We start from the raw sequence: 24,663 nt of genomic DNA, 5'->3' as shown, positions 1-24,663 counted from the left end.
TTGAGTTCCTTCAAGCCTTATCACTCTCAATATAAATAAGTCCAGTTAAAGGAATCAGTCAAGCAAATCAAATGTTTGTAGAAAACTACTGTAAACATATTCACTTTTGTTAGGTTCATATTTGACAAGATACATAAGAATTTACTTAGAGTTAAACAGCACCAAGTTGAAAAACAAAGTAATAAAGAAACAAAGTAATATCAAGTATGTACCCATAAACCCATAAATTATACATTATATATGTCAAGTAATTAGAAGTATACAAATTCTGAAACTAGCAGCAATCACAAAGCTTCAAGGACTAGTATTAATAAAAGCATCTAAACAAAACCGATAACAGCAATAGAAGTTTCCTATTCAAAACTTTTTGTGACCGAAGTTAAAAGGGGTTATCTGGTTAAGTAAAATATGTTAAACCATCCCCCCTCCTGGAGACGAACAATTCATTCAATACACTACATTACCTTATCTGTCTGTCTTCTTCCCTCAGCTTTGAGCTGCTGCTTTCTGCTAAAGACACAAAAAACTGTGAGAGCTGCCCAGTCTGTCTCTGCTCTCAACCCCCTCTTCCTCCCTCCCAGATGGCTGATGTAATCAACTCCCTATCTGCAACATTGTAGTAACTTTGTAACGAAGAAAGAGATAATCAAAGTAAGTTCATCAGCAACCTGACCTCAGATTAACCCTCCCAGCATTACAAAAAAAAGCTACAAAGTTGCAGATAAAGGCTGTCAGGGACTTGTTTACATTAGTAATCTGGAAGAGAGGGGGAGGAGGGGTTGATAGCAGACACAGAATGAACAGCTCTCACTTTTTTGTGGCTTTAGCAGAAAGCAGCAGCTCAAAACTAAGGTAAGGAGACAGATAAGGTAAAGATATGTATGGAATGAATTGTTAGTCTCCAGAAGGGAGTTAGTCCCTCTAAAGGGATTATCCAGGCTTAGAAAAAGATGGCCGCCTTTTTTAAGCAACAGCACCACTCTTGTGCTCAGTTCAGCTGTGGTTTTGCAGCTCAGTTCCATTGAAGTGAGTGGAGCTAAATTGCAATACCACACAACTTAGGGACAGGAGTGGAACTGTTTTTGCAAGAAAATAGCTGTGCTTTTCCTAATCCTGAATAACCCCTTAAACCCACTAAAATGTTTTAGACTGGGTTCACACTGTATTTTGTGTTTTTGTTTAACATACATGTTTGTATATTCTTAAAATGGATAAAACTTTATGTAAAACATACTAAAATCAGACTCAGCTGTACGTCACTGGCTTTCATTACAACAAAAAACAACAAAGCTCCACATTGCAATGTATACTTTTTTTCCTGCAAAAAAACGGAAACCAGTGACTCTTGGATAAATGGAAATACTCAGTTTTTCTCTGTTACACCATAGATATCAATGCATTTATGTTTCTATCAGTTTTAAAAGAATAAAAACAATAAGCATAAACACAATATGCAGTATGAGTCCAGCCTTAGTAATACAGTGGTGGGAAACAGGCTTTCTGTGAATTATCGCTCCCAAAGGTCCAGGAAACTAGGATATAGGGAGCTATATGACAAGGTGCTCACAATGTAAAACTAATTTTCTTTACTCAAATTTTTTTTTATATTTCTTTTTTTCGTTCTGCAGAGTTGTTTCTATTGTTCAGCACAGGAGACCACAAGCTGTGCATTCTAATGGTCCTACAAATATCTCCCCATATCGCAGCTTTTTGGGTCCTGGTGAAAGTGACACAGGATATCAGCAGACATCAGGGTCATGCTGTAACGTATGTAAACACAATATAGAGGTATGCAATATGAGTAACAGAACTCATGAGACAGAAATGCAAATATGAGGAGTGCTTTATCATTGTAAGTGGAAGCATTACACTTTAAAACTAAAAAACATACAAGCTGTACAAAAAGTGCATATGAAAAAGGAAGTGTCCCCGACTCTAGAGACATGCACATGTTGGTTGTGTGGTTATATGGAAAAGCTTATTGCTGCCATCAGCTTTAGCTAGTGAAAAGTGTTTACTTATATACATTATAATGGATGGATAAAGGACGTCCCACTTGTATTTTAAGAGTTTTGTGCTCTTCTATATGTTCTTTCATCGTCATCTGTCCACTGAAGTAAATATGAGCCACTGTACAGAAGCAAATGCCCAGCTACCTGAGCAAGGTGTGACAGCATCCGCAGCACGCTCCTAAAAAGCCATAAACAAACAAAGTTAATGTTATACTTGAGGAGGGGAAGATACATAAATGTGCTAGTGTTATTTCATATTAGATTCTGTGACACTGGAAAATTATTATTATTCTTTTACATTTGTTTACTATTGTTAATATAACCTTATAATACATCTTTATCTGAGAAAATCTATGTGTATGTATGTATACTTATGTATTTTTGTTTTATAAGATGCACCCAGTTTTTAGAGGGAGAAAAAAGGGAAAAAAAATATTTTGAACCAAAAAGTGGGCGTAACGTTGGCATTATTTTGGTAAAGGTCTTTTTATGATGTTATAGGGTGTTAAAGTTTAGCAACAAATTTTTCACATTTCACTAACATGTATGTGGGGTGAGAAAGTATAGCAACCAGACGTACATGTATGTGAAATTCCACTATTAGTTACTATATGTGTAATAATTGGTGGTCTGTTAAACCCCCTCCCCACCACTGTACCTTAAACACTTATTATCGGTGGTCAGTGGGTTTACAGATGTTTACTCCCTTCACTGCCCCCCCCCCTCATCTTACCCAATACCCCAACCCCAATCTCAGTAGTGCTGGTGCGTTTAGAGCAGATAAAGGGACTGCGACTTCACTGCCTCACCGCATCTGCACCACTGAGACAGAAGACTGTGCTTGCAGTTCATCTGGATCTTCCATCTCAGCCTTAGCAACACTACCAGAGGAGTGGATCGCATTGCTGAATGCAGACAGGGAGAGGGTTACAGCTTCGGATGAGGTAAGTATATCTTCATATTTTCGCTTTATAGGATGCACTAACTTTTTTCTCTCACTTTGTGAAGAGAAAAATTGTTGTTCCCTGGAAAACATGGGCACAGCCTATGCCTCGGTGCAGGTGTAAATGATAAAATACTATGCACACAGAGAGGCCATGCCTAAGCAACGCTTGGGAAAAATTACATTTTTGTTTAACCTGGAGTAACCCACCCCTTCCCCTTCTTGATAAATTCCTCCCTTTGTTTCAACATATAAATTAAAGGGGTTATTTGAGATAAGAAATAAAATTGCAGATTTTTTGCAAACACAGCACCGCACCTGTGCTAAGGATGTGTATGGTATTACACCAACATTTGCTTCAACACCACAAACAAACTGTAGCACTATTTCTGGAAGACAGCAGATATGTTTTGTAACCTTGGATAACCCTTTAACTGCTTTATTTTAAAGATGACTATGTTGGGCCAAGGTTTTAACTACATGATAAGCTACATGAAGATTCTGTTTGGTAATAATCCTTTGGTTTGGTAATAAGCTTTGTTCAGAATATTTGCTACTTCCTCTTTAAAACAATACTGGAAAAAACGAGAGAATCATTCTTAGGGTAGCTTCACACGTACTGGATCCGCAGCGGACCCTTTAATCCCCTGCAGCCCCCAGCCCAGAGAATACATTACCTGCTCGGCGTCACGGCTGTGTGTGAGGCTCCTGGGTCCCCTCGCTCCCCATCAGCCAATCACTGGAAGCCTCACACACAGCAGCGGCGCCGAGCAGGTAATGTATACTCCGAGCCGGGGGCTCCGGGTGGCGGGGCGTTAAAGGGACCGGGTTACATATCTGCAGTGGAGTGAAAATTCCACTGCGGGTATGTGACCTATTCAACTTCACACTACCAGGATCCTGCAAACTCGCAGCATGAAATCCGCTGCGGATCTGGTATGTGTGAAGCTACCCTTACTTCGGTACAGAAGTTGAACCTCCTATTTCAGTCATATGATAAAATATAGTGAGCACTCAGCCGAAAGCTAACCACCGTATAAAGAATATATGTCAAACAAACTTACAGTCTATATGGTGTATAAAAAAAAGTTTCTTTTTAAAACCTGAAAACTATTACAATTTTAGATTTAGTATTTGATCCCACAAGTATAATATACAATAAGCATATTTGGCCCAAAAGTACAGCTAGAAACATAAGGATAGGCAACGATTATTACAGTCCTTGTAAATCCCTCTACGTCTGTGAGCCATGTCTTTATGGAGTTGTCTCTCTCGTCGTCCTATCTGGAACAGAGTAAGTAGAGTACATAGAGATACATTCGGAAGGGGGCTTTGTGTGACCATTTGTGCGCTGCTTTTAGAGCTCTCATTTCAGTTGTGTGAGCGAGCCTGACAGGGAGGATGAAATCAGGATATGGTGGCAGGTGTGGCCCAACTCCTCCAAGACACAACTGGACATACAACAGCTGCGTTCTGCAGAACAGCTGGTCTGTATAAATCAAGGGATGATCTTACTGTTCTCTAAGGTCTCTAGCGTAAAGAGTTAGCTGCGAGTGAAAGAAAGAACATGTAGGCTGACACAGTAAGTGAGGTAAGGAAAAACATTCACTCCTCATCCAGATATGCACATTTCATTTAGAGGTGGAATGTATCCCAATTACAGCAGGAGACATTTACACATTCACATAATCTTATTTTCCTCACTCCTCTGAAGTTGTATGAGTATCCCTAAAGAAGGTAAACTAAGAAGACCAAACAAAAAAGAAGCAGTTAAAAGCAGCAAGTCTACATACAAAAAGGAAACAAGAAGGGAATTGAAATATAATTCGGCTTGGCCAACCCCACCTACACTAGACACATGTATGCCTTTTGGCATTGGGCGAGTAAGAAAATAGCAGAATATTGCATGTAGGAGAATATTGGATAAGTAGGAGGACAGGGTTGTTGTTTTTTTTCTTTTTTGGTACTAGAATTTATTACATTTAGATGCATAGGGATAAAAAAATCATGCTGCCCCATCCTCATATTCACAACCTCTGAGCCTAATTCATGCCCCTCGGCCTCATATTCACACCCTCTGAGCCTAAAATGAGTCACCAGTGCAACCAGGTGGTGGGGAAAGCAAATTGTATACTGGGCTGCATAGCTAGAAGTATAAACAGTAAGAAGAGGGAGATTGTGAACCCGCTGTATAGAGCTCTGGTGAGATCACATCTGGAATACTGTGTCCAGTTCTGGAGACCTCACCTAACAATGGATATTGATAAAATAGAATCCAAAGATGGCCTGAAAAAATGGTGGTGAGTGTCAGTCATAAAACATATCAGGAAGGACTTAAAGGAGTCCAGCCAAAATCTTTTTCTTTCTAATCAACTGGTGTCAGAAAGTTATATAATTTGTAATTTACTTCTATTTAAAAATCTTAAGTCTTCCCTTACTTATAAGCTACTATATATCCTGAAGGAAGTGTTGTTTTATTTACATTCAGACACAGTCCTTTCTGCTGCCATCTCTGGCCGTGACAAGAACTGTCCAGAGCAGGAGAGGTTTTGTATGAGGAGTCCTATAGAGATCCTTTCCTGCTCTGGACAGTTCCTGTCTGGGCCAGAGATGTCAGCAGAGAGCAGTGTGTCTGTCTGAAAAGAAAACATTTCCTGCAGGACATATAGTAGCTTATTAGTGTGGGAACATTTGAGATTTTTGAATAGAAGTAAATTACAAATCTCTCTGACACCAGAGGATTTGAAAGAAAAAGATTTTCACTGGACAACCCCCTTAAAAGGATTTGAATCTGTATAGTCTGGAGGGAATATGAGAAAGGGGGGACATGATTAAAAATCTTTAAATATGTTAAAGGACTAAATAAGTTTCAAGAGGGAAGAGGGAGGTTAGTTAGGGGAAAGATCAATAGCAATATGAGAAAATATTACTTAAAGGAGAAGTCCAGCGAGAATTTTTATTAAAGTATTGTATTACCCCCCAAAAATCACCAATATACACTTGTTACGGGAAATGCACATAAAGTGCTTTTTTTTTCCCTGCACTTATCACTGCAGCAAGTCCCTTCCTGGATAAAATCGTGATGTCACGACCTGACTCCCAGAGCTGTGAGGGCTGTGGCTGCTGGAGAGGATGATGGCAGAGGGATGCTCAGTGTCCCTCCAGTGCCCTGTGTCCCTCAGTGTCCCCCTGCCATCATCCTCTCCAGCAGCCACAGCCCATACAGCTCTGGGAGTCGGGTCGTGGCATCACCATTTTATCCAGGAAGTGAAGACTTGATGCAGTAGTAAGTGCAGGGAAAAAAAAACAACTTTATAAGCATTTCCCATCATTAGTGTATATTGGTGATTTGTATAACTTTTAGGGGGCAATACAATACTTTAACATTTGCTGGACTTCTCCTTTAACTGAAAGTAGTAGATGCTTGAAACAAACTTCCAGCAGATGTGGTTGGTAAATGTACAGTAACTGAATGTAAGCCTGCCTGGGATAAACATATCTATCCTAAGATAATACGAAGGGAAATACTAAAAGGGCAGACTAGATGGACCAAGTGGTCACTTTCTGCTGACAATCTTCTTTGTTTTTTAATTCATGCCCCTCAGCCTCATATTCACACCCCCTGAGCCTCATTTAGGCCCCTGAGCCTCATTTTCACACCCCCAAGCCTGGTTCATGCCCCTCAGCTTCATATGTACACCCCCTGAGCCTAAGGCTCCGTTCACACAGAGAAAAACTGGCGCAATTCATGATGACAATCTATGGGACATGCCCATCCTTCAGCGCGGAGATTGGAGATGCACGAGCTTCCCACAGACTGTCATTATGACACAGAGGCTGGCAGGATTCTGCCAGTTTTGCTCTGTGTGAACAAAACCTTAATCATGCGCCTTAGCCTTGTATTCACACCCCCCTAAGCTTGATGCATGTTCATGTTCCTCATATTAGTACCCCTTTTCATAGAATTGTGTAGGGGCATTGGCAGCCTGGCTACTGGGGTTTGTGAAACCCTGTCAATACACAAGCATCAAATATAAGACATTTGGGCCACTGAATAAGCTTGCATAGGCTGTGTAATATAAAATATTGTTCCAGTCCAGTTTGAGGTATGATCAATCATTGAGAAGAATAGAGGATACTTTTTTCAAAGAAACTGACTCACAGGAGCCAAGAAGAAAATAATCTATTGTAGGTACCTCGCCACTAATATTCCTGATAATTTCCCATAGGCGTCTATAAAAAGTTTTTATTTTCAACCACTAAAAGTTGTACTGACTGGATATGATCTATTTCTGCTTTCATAAAAGGATAGACATCCTTAGAGCTGTATTACAGGGCCTGACCTGCAGGCCAAGCTAGGCTCGCTTACTGTGCCTATTATATAGATAATCATGCGGGCACGGCTGTATTAGTGATGTCCGTGCAGCCTTTGCTTTAAAAAGGGTACTCTGGTGTCTGTGTATAGAAAACAATATATGACTCTTGCCTCTTCATGCACTCCAGGTGCCCTTCTGGTATGTCTCTGGGTTTCTTGCTGAATGCAGCCCCAGCTGACACTTCCGCAACTTACCCCCTTACACACAAATTCAAACGTCAGGAAGTTGACATTTGATCTGGTCATAAATAACGTTCAAGATCAGAAAATTGCGTGAACCGCCACAACTAGATAACATGCAGCAATATTTCACTCATTTAATAATGAGATGCAGAGTCACTGTGACACTTCATTGTCTGTAAATGTCCCCAATGTAGAGAGCATACTCACCGAAGCACCTTCTTTGCACCTAAACATCTAATATCACAAGATACGGAGTACATTTCATAAAAGGTTGCCTTTACGTTCAAGCAGCCAATAAAATCCTTGGGGCTCAACTTGTACAAATCCAGTGTAATGTTGGCTATTCCTCTCTTGTTCCCTTGCTGGGTGGATGGTTTAACATTTCTTCCCTATGAACAGAAGAGTGCACAATTGTCATTGTGTCATTTGAAGCTACACACATTGGCAATGGCTGTGCGGCACCCAGATTATTTGAGTGGGGTAAAGACATGTGTAAAATAGAAACTGGTATAAACGGTCTATAGTAACCAATCACATCTCTAAAGCAGTTGTCGACCTGCGTCAAAGTGTTGTCAAGGCCAGGCCGGTAAGTATGATGGATCAGTTTTAAAAGCAGCACTTAAAGCGTAACTGTCATGTTTTTTTTATTGCAGAAATCAGTAGTACAAGCGATTTTAAGAAACTCTGTAATAGGTTTCATCAGCCAAAAAAGCCCCCTTCTGTACTCAATAAGCAATCTCCCAGCCTCCTCCCCTGACTTCTTATCTGTGCATTATCAGGCAAACACGTCTTCATTACAGAGAAGCCAGTGAAGACGGGCTCTGCTCTCTCCATTCTATCCTTATGGAGGGGGGAGGGGCCGAGGGAGATGAGGGAGCAGGAAGAGGTGACATGAAGGTCAGCTGTTTGTAGACTGTCTGGGCACCTAAAACGCAGGATTCTGGGGTCAGAAAGGTCAGTGCTCATCTATGAACTTACTGAGAGAAGATTGCAGGGTGTTGTGCTTTGCAGAAATCCTCCGTGCTCACTCACTCCTAACAGCCCCTCCCCTCTCCATAGCCACATAATGGAGACAGAAATCCTGCTGCTTCTGATGTCAGGGGGGAGGCTGGGAGATTGCCTTTTCAGTACAGAAGGAAACTCTTTTAGTACATAAAACCTATTTGAGAGTTTCTTAAAAATCGCTTGTACTGTTGATATTTAATGTTTTCAGAAAAATGACCCTGAAATGACAGTTACGCTTTAAAATGTTAAATAGCCCATATTAGTGATGCACGATGCACCGAAATATCGATACTACTATCGATATTTCGGGCATAAAAACGGTTCGGTACCAGGATTTCCTGGTATCGATACTTTATGTTAAGCTGCATAATAGAGCAGCTTAATATAAAGTATAGAGCAGAGAACACGGGCAGCGGCTAGTTGAGCGCCGGACGTGTTCTCTGTGTGCCACCCCCGGCCCCCTGGTGTCCCCTCCTCCGCCCACGTGGTCTCCGCTCCCGGCGGCGGCAAATTCAAATAGCCGGCACATAGCGAGCGCTGGTGCTGGCTATTCAGGGTAAATGCCGCTGTCACAACTGACAGCAGCATTTAACCCTTCCCGAGCCGCTCCATATGCAGCAGGAGTCTGCTGCATATGGAGCGGCCCCCACTGCTAATGACTGCGGCCCGCGAGCGTGTTCGGGCGGCAGTCATTTAACTATTCCATTCCCACCTGGCAGTTCCCCACCATCCAGCACCTGCCAGTTCCGCACCCGCCCGTGCAGCACGGTCCCCCGCACCTGCCCGATCCCCCACCACCACCCTTCCCCCGGGTACAGTGACACAACAACTCGCAGCATACCTTCTTGTGGGGAGTTGTTGTGCACAAGGAGGTATGCTGGGAGTTGTTGTGTCAGGAGGCTGCTAACGCACTACAACTCCCAGCAGCATACCTCCTTGTTCACTACAACCCCCCAGCATACCTCTTTGTGCACAGGGAGGTATGCTGGGAGTTGTAGTGCACAAGAAGGCATGCTGCTGAGAGTCGTGTCAGGAGGCTGCTAACGCACTACAACTCCCAGCAGCATACCTCCTTGTGCACTACAACCCCCAGCATACCTTTTTGTGCATAAAGAGGTATGCTGGGGGTTGTAGTGCACAAGGAGGTATGCTGGGAGTTTCAGTTTTGCATTAGCAGCCTCCTGATACAACAAATCACAGCATACCTTCTTGTGCACTACAACTCCCAGCATACCTCAGTGTCCACTACAACTCCCAGCATACCTTCTTATGGTGATTTGTAGTGCACAAAGGGGGTATTCTGTGCACAAAGGGGGTATTCTGGGAGTTGTAGTGCACAAGAAGGTATGCTGAGAGTTGCAGTTGTGCAGCAGAAGCCTCCCGACACAACATCCTAGCATGCCTCCTTGGGCACTACAACTCCCAGCATGCCTCCTTGGGCACTACAACTCCCAGCATATCTTTTTATGCACTACAACTCCCAGCATACCTCCGTGTGCACTACAAATCCCCATAAGAAGGTATGATGGGAGTTGTAGTGCATAAGAAGTTATGATGGGAGTTGTAGTGCACAAGGAGGTATGCTGTTGTGCACAGGGAGTTATGCTGCAGGGTTGAGGGGAATTAAAAAGTGTTATTAAAAAATCACAATAAAAGGTTCTAATAATCCCTTTTGCTTTTTTTTTAAAAAAAAAAAGTGGAAGAAAAGGAACATACATGTTTGACATCCATTGCATGCGTAATTGTCCGAACTATAAAATGTAACAAAGTTATCAAAAATCACATAAATAAGTATATCGCTTATATTTGTATTGTTACTTATTTTTTTTAAACTTTATTTAGTATCGAATTGGTATTGAGTATCGAAATAAGAAAGCTGGTATCGGTATCGAACTCAAAATTCTGGTATCGTGACATCCCTAGCCCATATGGGCTTCCAGAATGTAGAAAAATGCTGTGCAAAGTGTGAGGGGCTTTCCCAAGCTCCTGACTTGCTGAGGGCTGTAGCGCCTTCTCACCCCCCTTCCCATCCTTACTGTCAGGGATGTCTCTGCTTCCAGCACACAGACAAGATGTTGTTTTATTGCAACAATAGGTACACAGTACACAGAGGCTACAGCAGATTAGATAACCATAAAAATGATCACACAAGCTCCCAAAGAAACTTGTAAAAGCAACTTATGAATTTAGCCTTAAGGTCTAAACAAAAAACAATGATAAAACAGGTGATGACGGCAACTTCTTAGATCCATGCAACTCACAGGAACAGCATTACTAATCTAACTAATTATTTTTACTACTATGCATATACAGAACACGCCTGTTATTAGCTGAATCTACAAAATTTTAAACATTCGCTCTCCCACATTAAGAGGGTTTTCACTGAGTTTATACTGATGGCCTATTCTTAGAATGAGTCAGTGGGGGTCCATCCTAAAGTGACACGGTCACCCCCTTTTTGCATTCTAACTTCTCCACACAGGTGTAAAGGGTAAGTTTTGCAGTTATCATACCTTATTTTATATCATACATCATGGTGGCTGTTTCAGTAAAAATGATCTTTTATCTGTGGATTGTGCTATCTGGGCGGGGCTTTACGACCGAAGTGCCACTCACAACCTCACCGTTGCTGTCTCCCGGCGCATAGGCCCCGCTCCCTCAGCGGCCATTGATATGGGTCGACCTAGAGGGGGTGGGGCCTAGACCTTTAGGCTTTCGAGGGGTGGGGCCTATGTGTTGATGACGTCACAGGAGGTAGGGTCAACAGTAGTGTTGTGGGCGGGGCTAAGTGGCGCTTCAGCTGTGAAGCCCCGTCCAGATAGCACAATCCACAGATGATAAAAGATCACTTTTTACTGGAACAAGCACCATGACGTATGATATAAAATAAGGTATGAAAACTGCTAAATTTACCCTTTACACCTGTGTGGAGACAGTGTCACTTTAAGTAAACGAGACAGAGCTGCACATACAACTGTATGTACAGCACTGTGCCCCAGAAAAGAGGTGACCCAGCCCTTCATTATGCTCAACCGCAGATCCCAGAAAGCCCCAAAAGACCCTTTCAGTTTTATGATCCCACAAAATTTAAGACTGAAAAACGTCCATTTTACAGGCAACATATGAAACTTTATTTCTGTTTGGAAAAATTTTAGCCTCTTTATAAAAAAAATTTTGACAGGAAATCTGTCAGATTTTATTCAAGTTCCAAATTGCTAAGAGTGTTAGATAGTTGTTAGGTAAACTAAACACATGGTATCTTTCATATTTCCAGCTTCCAGAACATAGAAAAATGCTTTTATTCTCCATTGTGACATGTCAGAGTGGCTTTCCCAACACCACAAAATGCTACTAGCTACAATGCCTCCTTGCTCCTTAGATATATTAGAAAGATACCATGTGTCTCCCTGACCTAACAGTGTCAGCATTATGCAATGTGAATTGTAACTAACACGTTCACTTTTAAAAGTTTTTTTTATTTTTTTTTTAAACCTTCTGAAGAAATGGCTTTCTGAGAACATGATGGACCTGACATTGAAATCAAAATCCTGATCTTTAGCTGAGCTCACCTTCTTATGCACTTTTAACACCCTGGGATTTCAAGCTCTCCTTTATAGCTTTTTGTAAATTTGTTACTAAGGGAACTTTTTATGCTTGTTTCTATTTTGGTCAGGGACATGACATTAGTGTCCCAGTAGGAGGACACTTCTCATATCCATTAACTCTGGAACACCTTCTCCTGGGCAGATCAGCATGTGAACAAAATAACCGAACCTCTATGGCACCCAATGGACCAGATGAAAAGTCAATAGGGTCCGTCAAACTGCTGGTGTTCTGCAACTGATCACGATTTTTCTTTATGTCAGATAAGAAAAACACAATTGACAATACAGATGCAAACTCTTAATTCTTGAAAAAGTATGGAGAAGTAGGCACTGCTATGACTAAAGTCATGGAGACTGTTCTAACTGGGGTACCATGATGAGCACTATGTCTGGCAGTTATGTGTTCACTGAGAACTCTAAGGGAATTGCTGTACATAAGTGTTTATCTCATATTCTAGGTTTTATTAGCTGTATATTAGACTAGTATGTGACATTTTAACCAACTATGCTCAACTGTTCCACAAAGCATCTAGAATGTGTCGCTGTGTATGTAATACTTGCCTGCCACCTAGTGGTGACATACAAAAATGTAGGCATTTGTAAACAATTTGCTCTGCTCTGTGTCTGAGACCATAATACCCCATAGATTTACATTCTGAGTCCGTCCTGGTCACGTGATACAGAGCTGTGACAGAACAAGCAATACATGTACTTCTCCTGGCTCATTCTTGTGATCAGTCAGGGTCTCTAAAACATGAAAAGTTTTTTGTTTGTTTAATGACAAGTACACTTTCAAATGTTGGAAATATTAAACATTTTCATAAAATATAAAATCCTTGACCAACAGAACTCAGAAAAAATAAAAATATAAGATTATATGTTTTAAGTGCTTATCTTTTACTACACTATGGCTATAAGCTAGTGTGATTTAAAGCCTGCAAAACCTTCCTGTCCCTCCTGAACCTAATCTGAAACAGACTGAGTTCTTAGGTTGTAGAATTAAAGGGGTTATCTGGGATTAGAAAACAAACAGCTTCTGATTAGCAAAAACAGGACCTTCCCTGTCCCCATATGGGAGTGGTATTATAATTCAGCTCAAGAGTTGTTCCGTTTCTGGAAAAAGACGTCCATGTTTTCTAAGCCTAGATAACCTCTTTAGTATTGTCTGGGAATTTAAATTTGTTAACACATGCTGGGGTTGGTGTAACAAGAAAAAACAATATTGGCTCACCTACCCCCTGACCCTGTAACTGCCGCACCTATGTTCCCAGTCCTCTTGACTACTTTCTGGTTGCTGATGATGCATCGTCACTGTCCCGCTCCACCAATCACTGGCCACGGCGATGTCTGCCTCAACCTGATCCTGATCAGTTGAGTGGAGTTTTGGCAGGGATGGCGCATCATCAAGAACCAGAGAAGCAGGGACGTTGGCACGGTCCTTGCAGAGGCTTGGAGTAAGTATATTCTTTTAAAGCCAACATATCAGCAAGTTAAATTAATCTAACCTGATAATATTTCCCTTTTGTGCACCGGATGCTAAGGATGATGATATGTTTCCTACCTTCATCCTTTCTGTGTATTTAGTAGTTATATCCACAGGCTAATCAGGCGCTTTGGAGCACTGGAGGTGGGACTACCACTCCCAGAGCACCGATCCGCCCCCGGCCAGCCAACCCATCGTAATAAATTTCAACGGAGTAAGTCGGATCGGTGCTGCCCCCCGTGCTCCAAAGCACCAGATTAGCCTGTGGATATAACGGTTTATGTATACATAGGGCTGGTTGATTAATCAAATAGATTTTTGCTCTTAGGTGGCTCACGGCTTGATTTTCAAAAAATATCATTGCATGCTCTGTCCTTCAGGAGAAGCAACAGAGCTCAGGACCCAGGCAGCGCTGTTACTGATGGCGTCTAGCCCACTTATCTTGGTAATGGAGGAACACAGAGTCTGGTCGGGATAGGAGCTGCAACTGGAAGAGCACTTCAGAGGACCTCTGCTTCACCCTCCACCATTTGTATACAGAAGCAGAGATCCTCCATCAGCAGCCACAACCTGAGAAGACCTCAGGGCCACAACCAAAGGAAGAGGGAGGAGCAGGAAAGGAATAGCAGGAGTCACTGGAGAAAGTGGATGAGGAGCCGACACAGAGCCCCTGACCACACCACACCTACTTGTACTGTCCTAAACAACCACTCCCCTCATCTACTATACTACTACACTGCTAATCTATTACTACTCTCTTCAGCTACTATACCTCTACTACTACTACACCCCTCATCTACTATACTGCTACTACACCCTCATCTACTACACTACTACTACAACCCTGATTTTATACACTGCTGCTACTAAACCCCTCATCTTCTATACTGCTGCTGCCACTACTACTACTACACCCTGCCTCTTCTATACTGCTGCTACTACTACTACTACTACTACACCCTGCCTCTTCTATACTGCTGCTACTACTACTACTACTACTACACCCCTCATCTATACTGCCGCTGCTGCTACTACTACTACCCCACCACCCAGTCTTCTATACTGCCACAGCTACTACTACACCCCTCATCTTCTATACTGCCGCTGCTACGTTCAGTTTATTTAGCATAAAATATATAATATATGTAAGATTGAGATTTTATGTTTTGGCCACATCGCCCAGCCCTATCCATACAGTATACACACATAGCTGTCACTATCTAAGGCAATTGACGTGAACAATTATAGAAGCTTTAACAGATGTACACGATCCATGTCATCAGAAGACATACTTGTGCCCACTTCTGTTGTCCTTCAAGAAGCACAAACTGTGTGTTGTCCTCCAATGACTGAAAGAACTCCTCTGTGTCAACAACTGTCCCATCTTCTTCTAGCACCAGGGTCACAACACTTGTGGTGACAAACAACGTCCCAACCGCCTGCAATAACAAATTAGCAGATTAGAACAATTACAGGACAGTACTACTTATAGTAAAAGTCATGTGGTTAACATGTGATTTTTTTTTTCTAAATTGGCATACATTGTGTCATTCCAGCAGTACTGTAACCTGCTGCAGTTGTTTAAACCTTGTATGTATGCAGCAGTTTGATTCACACTTAATGCTTGAGTAGAGATTAGTGAATCCGAACATGCCGCATTTGATGGCTGCAGAAATTAGATGCAGCCCCAGGGAGTCCTGAAAAACATGGATACAGCCTATGGCCGGGTTCACACAGTGTATGACAGCGAATGTTCTGTGACACGGCCGTTGTCTGTGAAATTCATCCCGGACGGTACTGCAGTATCAGCTGGATAAACTTCATTTTTTTTAATTGAAATGCAGGCGCAGTCCAGTGTGCTCGCATTTCAATTACCTATAGCAGACAATGTAAAGTGTGACCAGAGCCACACATATTGTCTGCAGCTTTGTGTGCAGCCGCATGGAATCCCAGCAGGAGTGTATACACTCCGGTCGGGATTCCATAGTAATGAAAGCAATCAAACCAAATACCTTTTCTATGAGTTCCTTTAATGTACCAGCTACTATACCATTCCGTCTGCTTCTGTCGCAATTGGATACTCGATAGGGTCGTTGTGGAGGGGGAAGAGGTGGGAACAGAACTTTGCGAGTCAACGAGGAACCCACAGTAGTAACTGATCTGTAAATAAGTAACAACATACTTTATATTAATGGATCTGGTGCTTCTTTCAGAACTTATTTACAGCACCTACCGTGGTATACACTGACACATCTATGTGCCTAAAACAGTTGTACAGTATATGCTTTATAAAAGTTAGATGAAAAATACACACAAACGAAAGCCACGGCAAGCAAAAACTTTTAAAAAAAGTAATAAAAAGTGCGTGCACCATCTATAACATCAAATCTGGAGCAATTTACTCCAAAAGATGCCCAAGTAGATTTGATTATTTAGCCCAGTGCCTTAAAAAAGTAAAATGTTTTATCGTTTTAGGCAACACTGTAATGCTCATTGTCAGCACCAGAATACAAAACACCATAGGGTATGTTTCATATTTGATGTGTACTCCTAACTTATCCATAGAAAAGGCTATAAAATGTCTAGAAAAAGCCACCAGCTGCTAGGACAGCGCAGCCCCCAGACTACAATGCTAAAAATACCCCTCACACTGTAGTTGTGTCCATTGGTTTGTGTGGTTTACCAGCGCAATACTCGGGAGCACAACCTGAGTAGTATTTTAATGTAATTGCCTAAAGATCAGCTAATCCAAACTACATCGCATTCCAGATTTAATATAAATCCAATAATCTGCTTATAGGAGGAACCTGGCCGGCTCACAAGAATTAGCTAAGTGACAGATCATCTGCTGCTTCTGGTGTCCGCCGATCACTAGTGTGCAGCTGAGAATTTGTTTTTTAGGGTACAGTCTCAGGCTATGTTCACACATTGATTTTTGATGTGTAAAACACCCATTAAGCCTCAAAACACACCTGATTTTTGTTTTTTAGCTGTTTCATTTAATTGGAAAACTGGAATGATAGGAACCCTTAAATAAATCTATTGCATCTTTAGACTGTCTAGTCTAACATTGGGGCAACTATTAGTTGGTTTAAACTATGCAAGAAGCTTGGTGTCATTCTGCCCTGTGTCACAACTTGTGCCGTTCCCCCTTTTACCAAAGCTGCATCCCCTCTTTGAACATGGCATAAAAATTGTGTATAATACATAATACGCGTTCACATGTACAGGATCTGCAGCAGATTTGATGTTGTGTTCAGTTATTTAGATCAAATCTGCTGTGGATCCGCAGCATAAAATCCGTTGCAAAACGGTACATGTGAAGCTACCCTAAATGAGATGCACGACAAGCCAATTTTGGTCCAAACTGTGACAGAATTCTGGTAGATTTTCGTAAATCTCAAATAGATTTTTAGTAAATTTGGACCCTCTGTAAACAACCTCGTAATTCAAAAGCCATGTGTTTCTTCTGTCATTCTTCTATAGTCAAAAACCGCATGTGGTTCGCTGCCTGCTGTAACCTTCATGTGGCTGCAATTCACTTGAATGGAAGCTGTTCTGCAATAACCAGGAGCCACCACCAGGGCCGCCGATAAGGCAGTACAACTGGTACTGCCGTACGGGGCCCGGACCCTAAGAGACATGGGGGGGGGGGCCCGCCGGCCGCTGCCCCCCGTCCGCTACGCTAGGGGGGCCCGCACGGCCCCCCTTGCCACCTGTTTTTGATGGGGGGGAGCACCGGCCCACGGGTGCCTAGTCCGCGCCGGGAGGGGGGGGGGGGGGGGGGGAGGGGGGGGTGACGGAGCGGCCGGGAGAAGGATGGGCAGACAGGCTGGTTCCCTCCCCCCATGCAGCGCCGAGGTCCGGGGTCCGGGGCAGGTGTTGAGCTTCCGGCACACACAATGACAGAGGCCGGAAGCTCCCAGCTGCAGCCCCGCGGTCCCGGATCTTGTCTCCTGCTCGGCGGCGCTCACGTGATGTGACGTCATCGCCGAGCAGGAGAGAAGATCTGGGAACGCGGGGCTGCAGCTGGGAGCTTCCGGCCTCTGTCACACTGTGTGTGCCGGAAGCTCAACACCTGCCCCGGACCCCGGACCTCGGCGCTGCATGGGGGGAGGGAACCAGCCTGCCTGCCTATCCTTCTCCCGGCCGCCCGCCCCCCTGCATCCTCAGCTGCTCCCCTGCTGGGGGGCAGCCTCTCCCCCAGCCCCCCAGCCTCTCCCCTGCCCCCCCCCCAGCCTCTCCCCTTCCCCCCCCCAGCCTCTCCCCTGACCTCAGCGTCTCCCCTGCCCCCCCCAGCCTCTCCCCTGCCCCCCCCAGCCTCTCCCCTGCCCCCCCAGCCTCTCCCCTGCCCCCCCCAGCCTCTCCCCTGCCCCCCCAGCGTCTCCCCTGCCCCCCAGCGTCTCCCCTGATCCCTCAGCCTCTCCACCTAACCCTCAGCCTCTCCCCTGACCCCCCCAGCCTCTCCCCTGACCCCCCCAGCCTCTCCCCTGACCCCCCCCGCCTCTCCCCTGACCCCCCCAGCCTCTCCCCCTAACCCTCAGCCTCTCCCCTGCCCCCCAGCCTCTCCCCTGCCCCCCCCAGCCTCTCCCCTGCCCCCCCCCAGCCTCTCCCCTGCCCCCCCCAGCCTCTCCCCTGCCCCCCCAGCCTCTCACCCTGCCCCCCCCCCAGCGTCTCCCCTGACCCCTAGCTTCTCCCTCTGACCCCCAGACTCTCCCCCTGTCCCCCAGACTCTCCCCCTGCCCCCCAGACTCCCCCCCTGCCCCTCCCCCGGCCCCCCCAGCCTCTCCCCTGCCCCCCAGCGTCTCCCCTGATCCCTCAGCCTCTCCACCTAACCCTCAGCCTCTCCCCCTGCCCCCCAGCCTCTCCTCCCTGCCCCCCAGCCTCTCCCCTGCCCCCCCAGCCTCTCCCCTGCCCCCCCAGCCTCTCCCCCGCCCCCCAGCCTCTCCCCCTAACCCTCAGCCTCTCCCCTGCCCCCCAGCGTCTCCCCTGACCTCAGCCTCTCCCCTGACCTCAGCCTCTCCCCTGCCCCCCCAGCCTCTCCCCTGACCCCCCCCAGCCTCTCCCCCCTGCATTCTCAGCCTCTCCCCTGACCCCCCAGCCTCTCCCCTGACCCCCAGCCTCTACCTTGCCCCCCAGCCTCTCCCCTGCCCCCAGCCTCTCCCCTGCCTCCCCCAGCCTCTCCCCCTAACCTTCAGCCTCTCCCCCTAACCCCCAGCCTCTCCCCCTAACCCCCAGCCTCTCCCCTGCCCCCCAGCCTCTCCCCCTAACCCTCAGCCTCTCCCCCTAACCCTCAGCCTCTCCCCTGCCCCCCCAACCTCTCCACCTAACCCTCAGCATCTCCCCTGCCCCCCAGACTCTCCCCCTGCCCCCCCAGCCTCTCCCCGGCCCCCCAGCATCTTCCCTGACCCCAGCGTCTCCCCTGCCCCCCCAACCTCTCCACCTAACCCTCAGCCTCTCCCCTGCCCCCCAGCGTCTCCCCTGACCCCAGCCTCTCCCCCTGCATTCTCAGCCTCTCCCCTGACCCCCCAGCCTCTCCCCTGACCCCCCAGCCTCTCCCCTGACCCCCCAGCCTCTCCCCTGACCCCCCAGCCTCTTCCCCTAACCCTCAGCCTCTCCCCTGCCCCCAGCCTTGTACCATTGGGGTCTCAATGGGTCAGTGTATTGTTTGCGGTAGTGTACTGACACAGCCCTGCGGTCACTACAGTACACTAACCCAAACTTTTAAACTAGGACCCAACTACAAGAGCTGCAGGCACTACAACTCCCAGCATATTATGAGGGCTGTAGACTGTCAGTAAATGCTGGGAGTTGTAGTGCCTGCAGCTGTTGTAGTTGGGTCCTAGGTGCATTATACACTGGAGGCTTTGTGGGAGATCAGAATACAGAGATCTGTGGGGGCTCAGGGGTCACGTCCCTGCACTGAGCCCCCACAGATCTATGTATTCTGATTTCCCACAACGCCTCCAGGACCCAACTACAACAGCTGCAGGCACTACAACTCCCAGAACAGTCTGCAGCCCTCAGGATATGCTGGGAGTTGTAGTGCCTGCAGCTGCTGTAGTTGGGTCCTAGGTGCATCATACACTGGATGCTTTGTGGCATATCAGAATACATAGATCTGTGGGGGCTCAGTGCAGGGAAGTGACCCCAGAACATCACTAATAAGATATAGGGGTAGATGCTTTGTTCTATCCCCTATTAGTGCTGTTCTGGGGTCACTTCCCTGCACTGAGCCCCCACAGATCTATGTATTCTTATGTGCCACAAAGCATCCAGTGTATGATGCACCTAGGATACAACTCCCAGCATGTACTGACAGTCTGCAGCCCTCAGGATATGCTGGGAGTTGTAGTAAAGTAGTACAATCCTATGATAACTGCGGCTGTAGACAGATGTTTTGCTGGACCTTCAGGGCTGATGGTTGTCACCCACAGATTGCAGCCACGAGGAGACTCTGCACACAGTGATTTATTAAAGGGTTGTCCTCTCAGAGACTACAACTCCCAGCATACCCTGAGAGCTGTATAAATGGAGGGTGTTCTGAGATTTGTCACAGATACAGATGAATTCAGGAAAGAAGCGGGTCAGCATGTCGTGTCTCACTGGTTGTATATTGGTGGCTCCAGGTACCCCAGTCCAACACTGGACAGAACCAGTCCCCAAACTAAGATGTCCCCGGCCTCCTTCCTTCCTCCATCACGTCTGTTTGATGAGAACAGCGGGCATCAAGCAGAGCGGCACCCAAGTGCCAGGGTATATACCATGCATGTACAGCAACGTGGGGGGGGGGGGGGGCACCTCTGCGTGCAAAGTGCCTAGGGCAGCATGAACTCTAAATACAGGCCTGCTCACCGCCATGTATTCGCTATCACTGGCTTGGGTGAGCTAAACTAGTCTGCCTGGGGGGGCTGTGGGATTTGTATATGCTCACTAACATGGAACAGCCTCATTATATTAGCCTTATCAACATTCTATGTTAGTGAGCATACCGGGGAGGGGATATTGGTGAACATATACAAATCAAACAGCCCCCCCCCAGACCCTCAAGATTCAATAACCCCAAACGGGGCATTGCCTAGTACTCAACAGCATTCTGAATACAGGGGAACCCCTACCCCACTCTTGTATAAGTTTTAGTCTCCATCATAATGAGCCCCGCTGGGCTTGTAGACACGCTATAAATTGTACGTTGCAAGGGTGAGTATAATGCACTGCGTACAGAGCACAAGAGACAGCTATACAAATAAGTGTCTGTATGGTGACATTTACATTGCACCTTGTTCACATTTAGTTTCTATAATTTTATAACTGTATAACAGAGGTTACATTTTAAGCCACTGGGAAAATGGGGAATATGAGCCAGTTCTCTAGAATTAATCTGAACCAAATTATACCTCCCAGCAAGGCGTGGGGCCAACACACAATTTTTTTTTTTTTTTTTTATTAATGTGGGGGGCCCAGACACTTTGGTTGTATGGGGCCCCGAAATTCCTGATGGCGACCCTGGCCACCACTACACAATGGTTGGAGTAACCTGCTTCAGGACGTTCACTGTGTACATGCCGGAGCCACAGCTGACCGGCACAGAGGACTGGCAGGGGTCCTGGGTGTTTTCTCCCCAGTGATTAGACATTTATGGCCTGCTCTCTTTCTGTATGGTATACGTCTGTAATATACGAACTGGAGAGAATGGAACCGCTGCACATCCCATCTATGGCTGATACTAATGCCGCTAGGCCTATATTAAAAATCAACACCAGAGTGTCTGTATATGAATTGATCAAGCCATATTGCCCCGTGTACCACCGCGTAGGTCCTCTGGTCCACACGGGTCCCTATGCTAACTCCACACCGTGTCGGTCAGCGACCGCCAACCCTGCAAAGCGTGCACGTGCAGGGAAGGGAGGCCATGGAACGGCCCTGCAACCCCAATGTCACAGGACCAGACCCAAAAAGCCCCACCAAAACCCAACCAGGAGCCACCACTACACAATGGTTGGAGTAACCTGCTTCAGGACGTTCACTTTGTACATGCCGGAGCCACAGCTGACCGGCACAGAGGACTGGCAGGGGTCCTGGGTGTTTTCTCCCCAGTGATTAGACATTTATGGCCTGCTCTGTTTCTGTATGGTATACGTCTGTAATATAGCAATACAGCCACACACGGTTTTGTGTTCTCTATACTACTAAATGTAATAACTTCTGCTATAATCACAAGTATCCATGTTTTCCAGGAAGCCCTCAGGCTGCACCCATTTTTTCCTGCCACTGGGGGTCAAATGCAGAGTGTTCGGGGTTTGGCCGACCTAAACCTACTGTAGTTTGGCTCAGCTGTAGTCCCAAGGTCACTTACACCTTTCACCCACATAGAATACCTAATAATTGCAGTTGTAGGTGGTTTTTTGTTGTTAAGTAGCCTTGGCCTACAGCTAAAACAACCGTCCTGTGTGACCCTAGTCTTGTAAATCATAAACATATATCATTCCTATTATTCTCTGCTATTCAGTACTGTGTTATAAACCTGCAAAGACAGAAAAACAGGTGTCAAGAGCCGCCGGCCCCAAGCTAGGGCGCCAGTACATAAAGAAGAGTAACTAGTCCTTTTCTGCCACAGGCAAGTACATAGGCTTGTTCTTTCAAGATTACAGTCTTAAAAGGATTATAAAACAACACTAATGAGATGGTGGAGTATTATATATACCTGGGGTAACTATTATACACTATAAAACACAGACAATAATCATTAAAGAGTTGTTCACCAAAAAAATGTTTTCTTTCAAATCAATAGATGCCATAAATTTGTAATTTACTTCTATTAAAAAAATCTTAAGAATTCTAGTACTTATCAGCTGCTGTATACTCTGCAGAAAGTGGTACTCTTTCCAGTCTGGAGAGCAGGAGAGGTTTACCATGGGGATTTGCCACTGTTCTGGACAGTTGCTGACATGGCAAGAGGTGGCAGCAGAGAGCACTCTTTAAGACTGGAAAGAATACACCCCTTCCTGCAGGACATACAGCAGCTGCTAAGTACTCAAAGATTTGAGATTTTTTAATAGAAGTAAATCACAAATCTCTGGCACCAGGCGATCTTTAATGCTGTGCAAATGGTGTGTAAAAGTATTATCATAAAGTAAAGTAAATACATATTATATTCCAAGGTGTCCAGCTTCCACAGAGCCATATAATATAAAGAGCTATTTTCTGTGTTATTGTCAGAATTGTTTTTGCATCATTTGTGTACCTCTAAAACGTTGTGGTATCTTACTCCGCTCTTCCTTGCTGGGACTAGCTAAGTCTTTAATGTCAATGCAATGCAAACATATAACTACTTAGTCCTGCTCATGGTCAGGGCCATGTAATAGAAAACAGGCCTCAGGCAAAGGAGGGCCCCCTGCTGACCCTTTAAGACTTCTCACAAATTTACAGGATTGGAAGGATTTTCTGACACATGTCACTGTATAAGCATATGTGTCATACAATGTCCATAGGCTCCCATGTTAAATATAAACTGTATACCACTGTATTTTTATATTACTGATACACAGCCACTATCCTTTTCAATACTGCAAAATTAAGATCATACGATATATTCCCAGCAACATTACATGGCCATTGGTGAAGGCATAGGGGCATGGCTCCAGCTGTACATGGTTATTGGGATCTTAGGCTAAAAACACATGGTGCAGATTTCCTGCAGCAGAAAATGAGCCAGAGGCAAAAGTGGATCCAGCTGGAGGAGGATATATGTCTCCTTTCTTCAGATTTTCTCTTTCATCTGGATCCACTTCTGCCTTTTGGTCCATTTTCTGCTGCAGCAAATCTGCAGTCTTCTCCGAGCCCAAGTAACTAGAAGCCGCCGAATCCTGGATACCAGAAGACGGACAGGATTCCCTACACTACAGGATCACTTCTTATAGTAGTCTCATCATTATATATATATATATATATATATATATATATATATATATATATATATATATACACACACACACACCATAATGACCAGCTCCCCTACACAACACCGGTGAATAGTAACTATGCATGTCCCCAGTGGCTGCCTGTGCTACAGACATACGTTGTGTATAAGTCCCATAAGTCTGTAGACACCCCATTATTATTTAGGAGGGCAGAATTATCTGTAGTGGCCGGCCTGCAATGTACTTATCCAACTTTATGGAAACCAGAAGGCTAAACCAGGGGCGGCCCAAGGGCCCAGCCATCCCAAGGGCCAACCAGCTGCACCACCGTACTGACCAGGTGGTAACCTGCGCTGAATCACAAGTCAATATATATATATATATATATATATATATATATATAAGAGTATGTGTGTGTCACAGTACAAACAGACAACATATAGACACAGTAGTGTGTACTATAATATATATATATACACACACAGTATATAAATACATAGTGCAGACACACAGGGTATACACACAGTATATATAATATATACCCAGCCTGCCCGGCTACAGATGTCCCGGCATATTGCAGCCCTGTCCAGCCTATATACTGCACTGACTGCACACAGCTGTGTCCGCACCATCATGGTCGCCTATAGACTACATGACAGCAGGGACCGGCTCACCCTCCGCACAGGCCGCTCGGTGCTGTGGCCGCTCACCGTATCAGCGCCTTGGGGGTTAGGGCATTAGCGTAGTCCCGAGCGCTCTGCATCCTCCCGTGTGTCCGCCGTCCGCTCTCCCCGCCGAGCACTGAGCAGCGGCAGGTTGACCTTTCCTCTACTTCCAGTGATGGAGACGCTGGATCTCCTCCCCCCGCCCCATCACTACAATGCACTCCTCCTGCACTACGGCCCATACACTCCACGTCATGTGTCACTTCATTCATGGAGAACCGGGGGAGACCGTGTAGTGATCAGTGTGACGGCAGCACACAGCGGGGACGTGTATGACGGCCGCACACAACGGGGACGTGTATGACGGCCGCACACAACGGGGACATGTATGACGGCCGCACACAGCGGGGACATGTATGACGGCCGCACACAGCGGGGACATGTATGACGGCCGCACATGGCGGGGACATGT

At 45.4% G+C, this 24,663-nt stretch overlaps 1 protein-coding gene across 1 annotated transcript; it reads right to left on the bottom strand.

The window, feature by feature from the left end:
• Positions 1-590: 590 nt before the first annotated feature.
• CIDEA (cell death inducing DFFA like effector a) lies at positions 591-24,400 on the bottom strand. The gene is made up of 5 exons (XM_069960107.1): positions 24,237-24,400; positions 15,619-15,766; positions 14,899-15,045; positions 7,721-7,902; positions 591-2,190 (listed from the first exon to the last, which is right to left on the bottom strand). The coding sequence occupies exons 1-5, from the start codon at positions 24,287-24,289 to the stop codon at positions 2,064-2,066; spliced, it is 657 nt and encodes a 218-aa protein (XP_069816208.1). The 5' UTR covers positions 24,290-24,400; the 3' UTR covers positions 591-2,063.
• Positions 24,401-24,663: the final 263 nt, after the last annotated feature.

The sequence above is a fragment of the Dendropsophus ebraccatus genome, chromosome 2 (assembly GCF_027789765.1).
Source record: "Dendropsophus ebraccatus isolate aDenEbr1 chromosome 2, aDenEbr1.pat, whole genome shotgun sequence".
Lineage (NCBI taxonomy): Eukaryota > Metazoa > Chordata > Amphibia > Anura > Hylidae > Dendropsophus > Dendropsophus ebraccatus.
The sequence above is the reverse complement of the archived record's forward strand: the minus strand, read 5'-3'. Positions and strand labels throughout refer to the sequence as shown.

What these genes read in the sequence shown, in the direction of transcription:
- CIDEA (XM_069960107.1), bottom strand. Translation starts at nt 24,289, where the DNA reads ATGCAGAGCGCTCGGGACTACGCTAATGCCCTAACCCCCAAGGCGCTG. An exon ending in TAAAGGAACTCATAGAAAAG is followed by an intron (nt 15,046 to 15,618) that starts GTATTTGGTTTG and finishes TTGTTATTGCAG; the next exon opens with GCGGTTGGGACGTTGTTTGT. An exon ending in GGTGCAAAGAAGGTGCTTCG is followed by an intron (nt 2,191 to 7,720) that starts GTGAGTATGCTC and finishes ATGGCTTTTTAG; the next exon opens with GAGCGTGCTGCGGATGCTGT.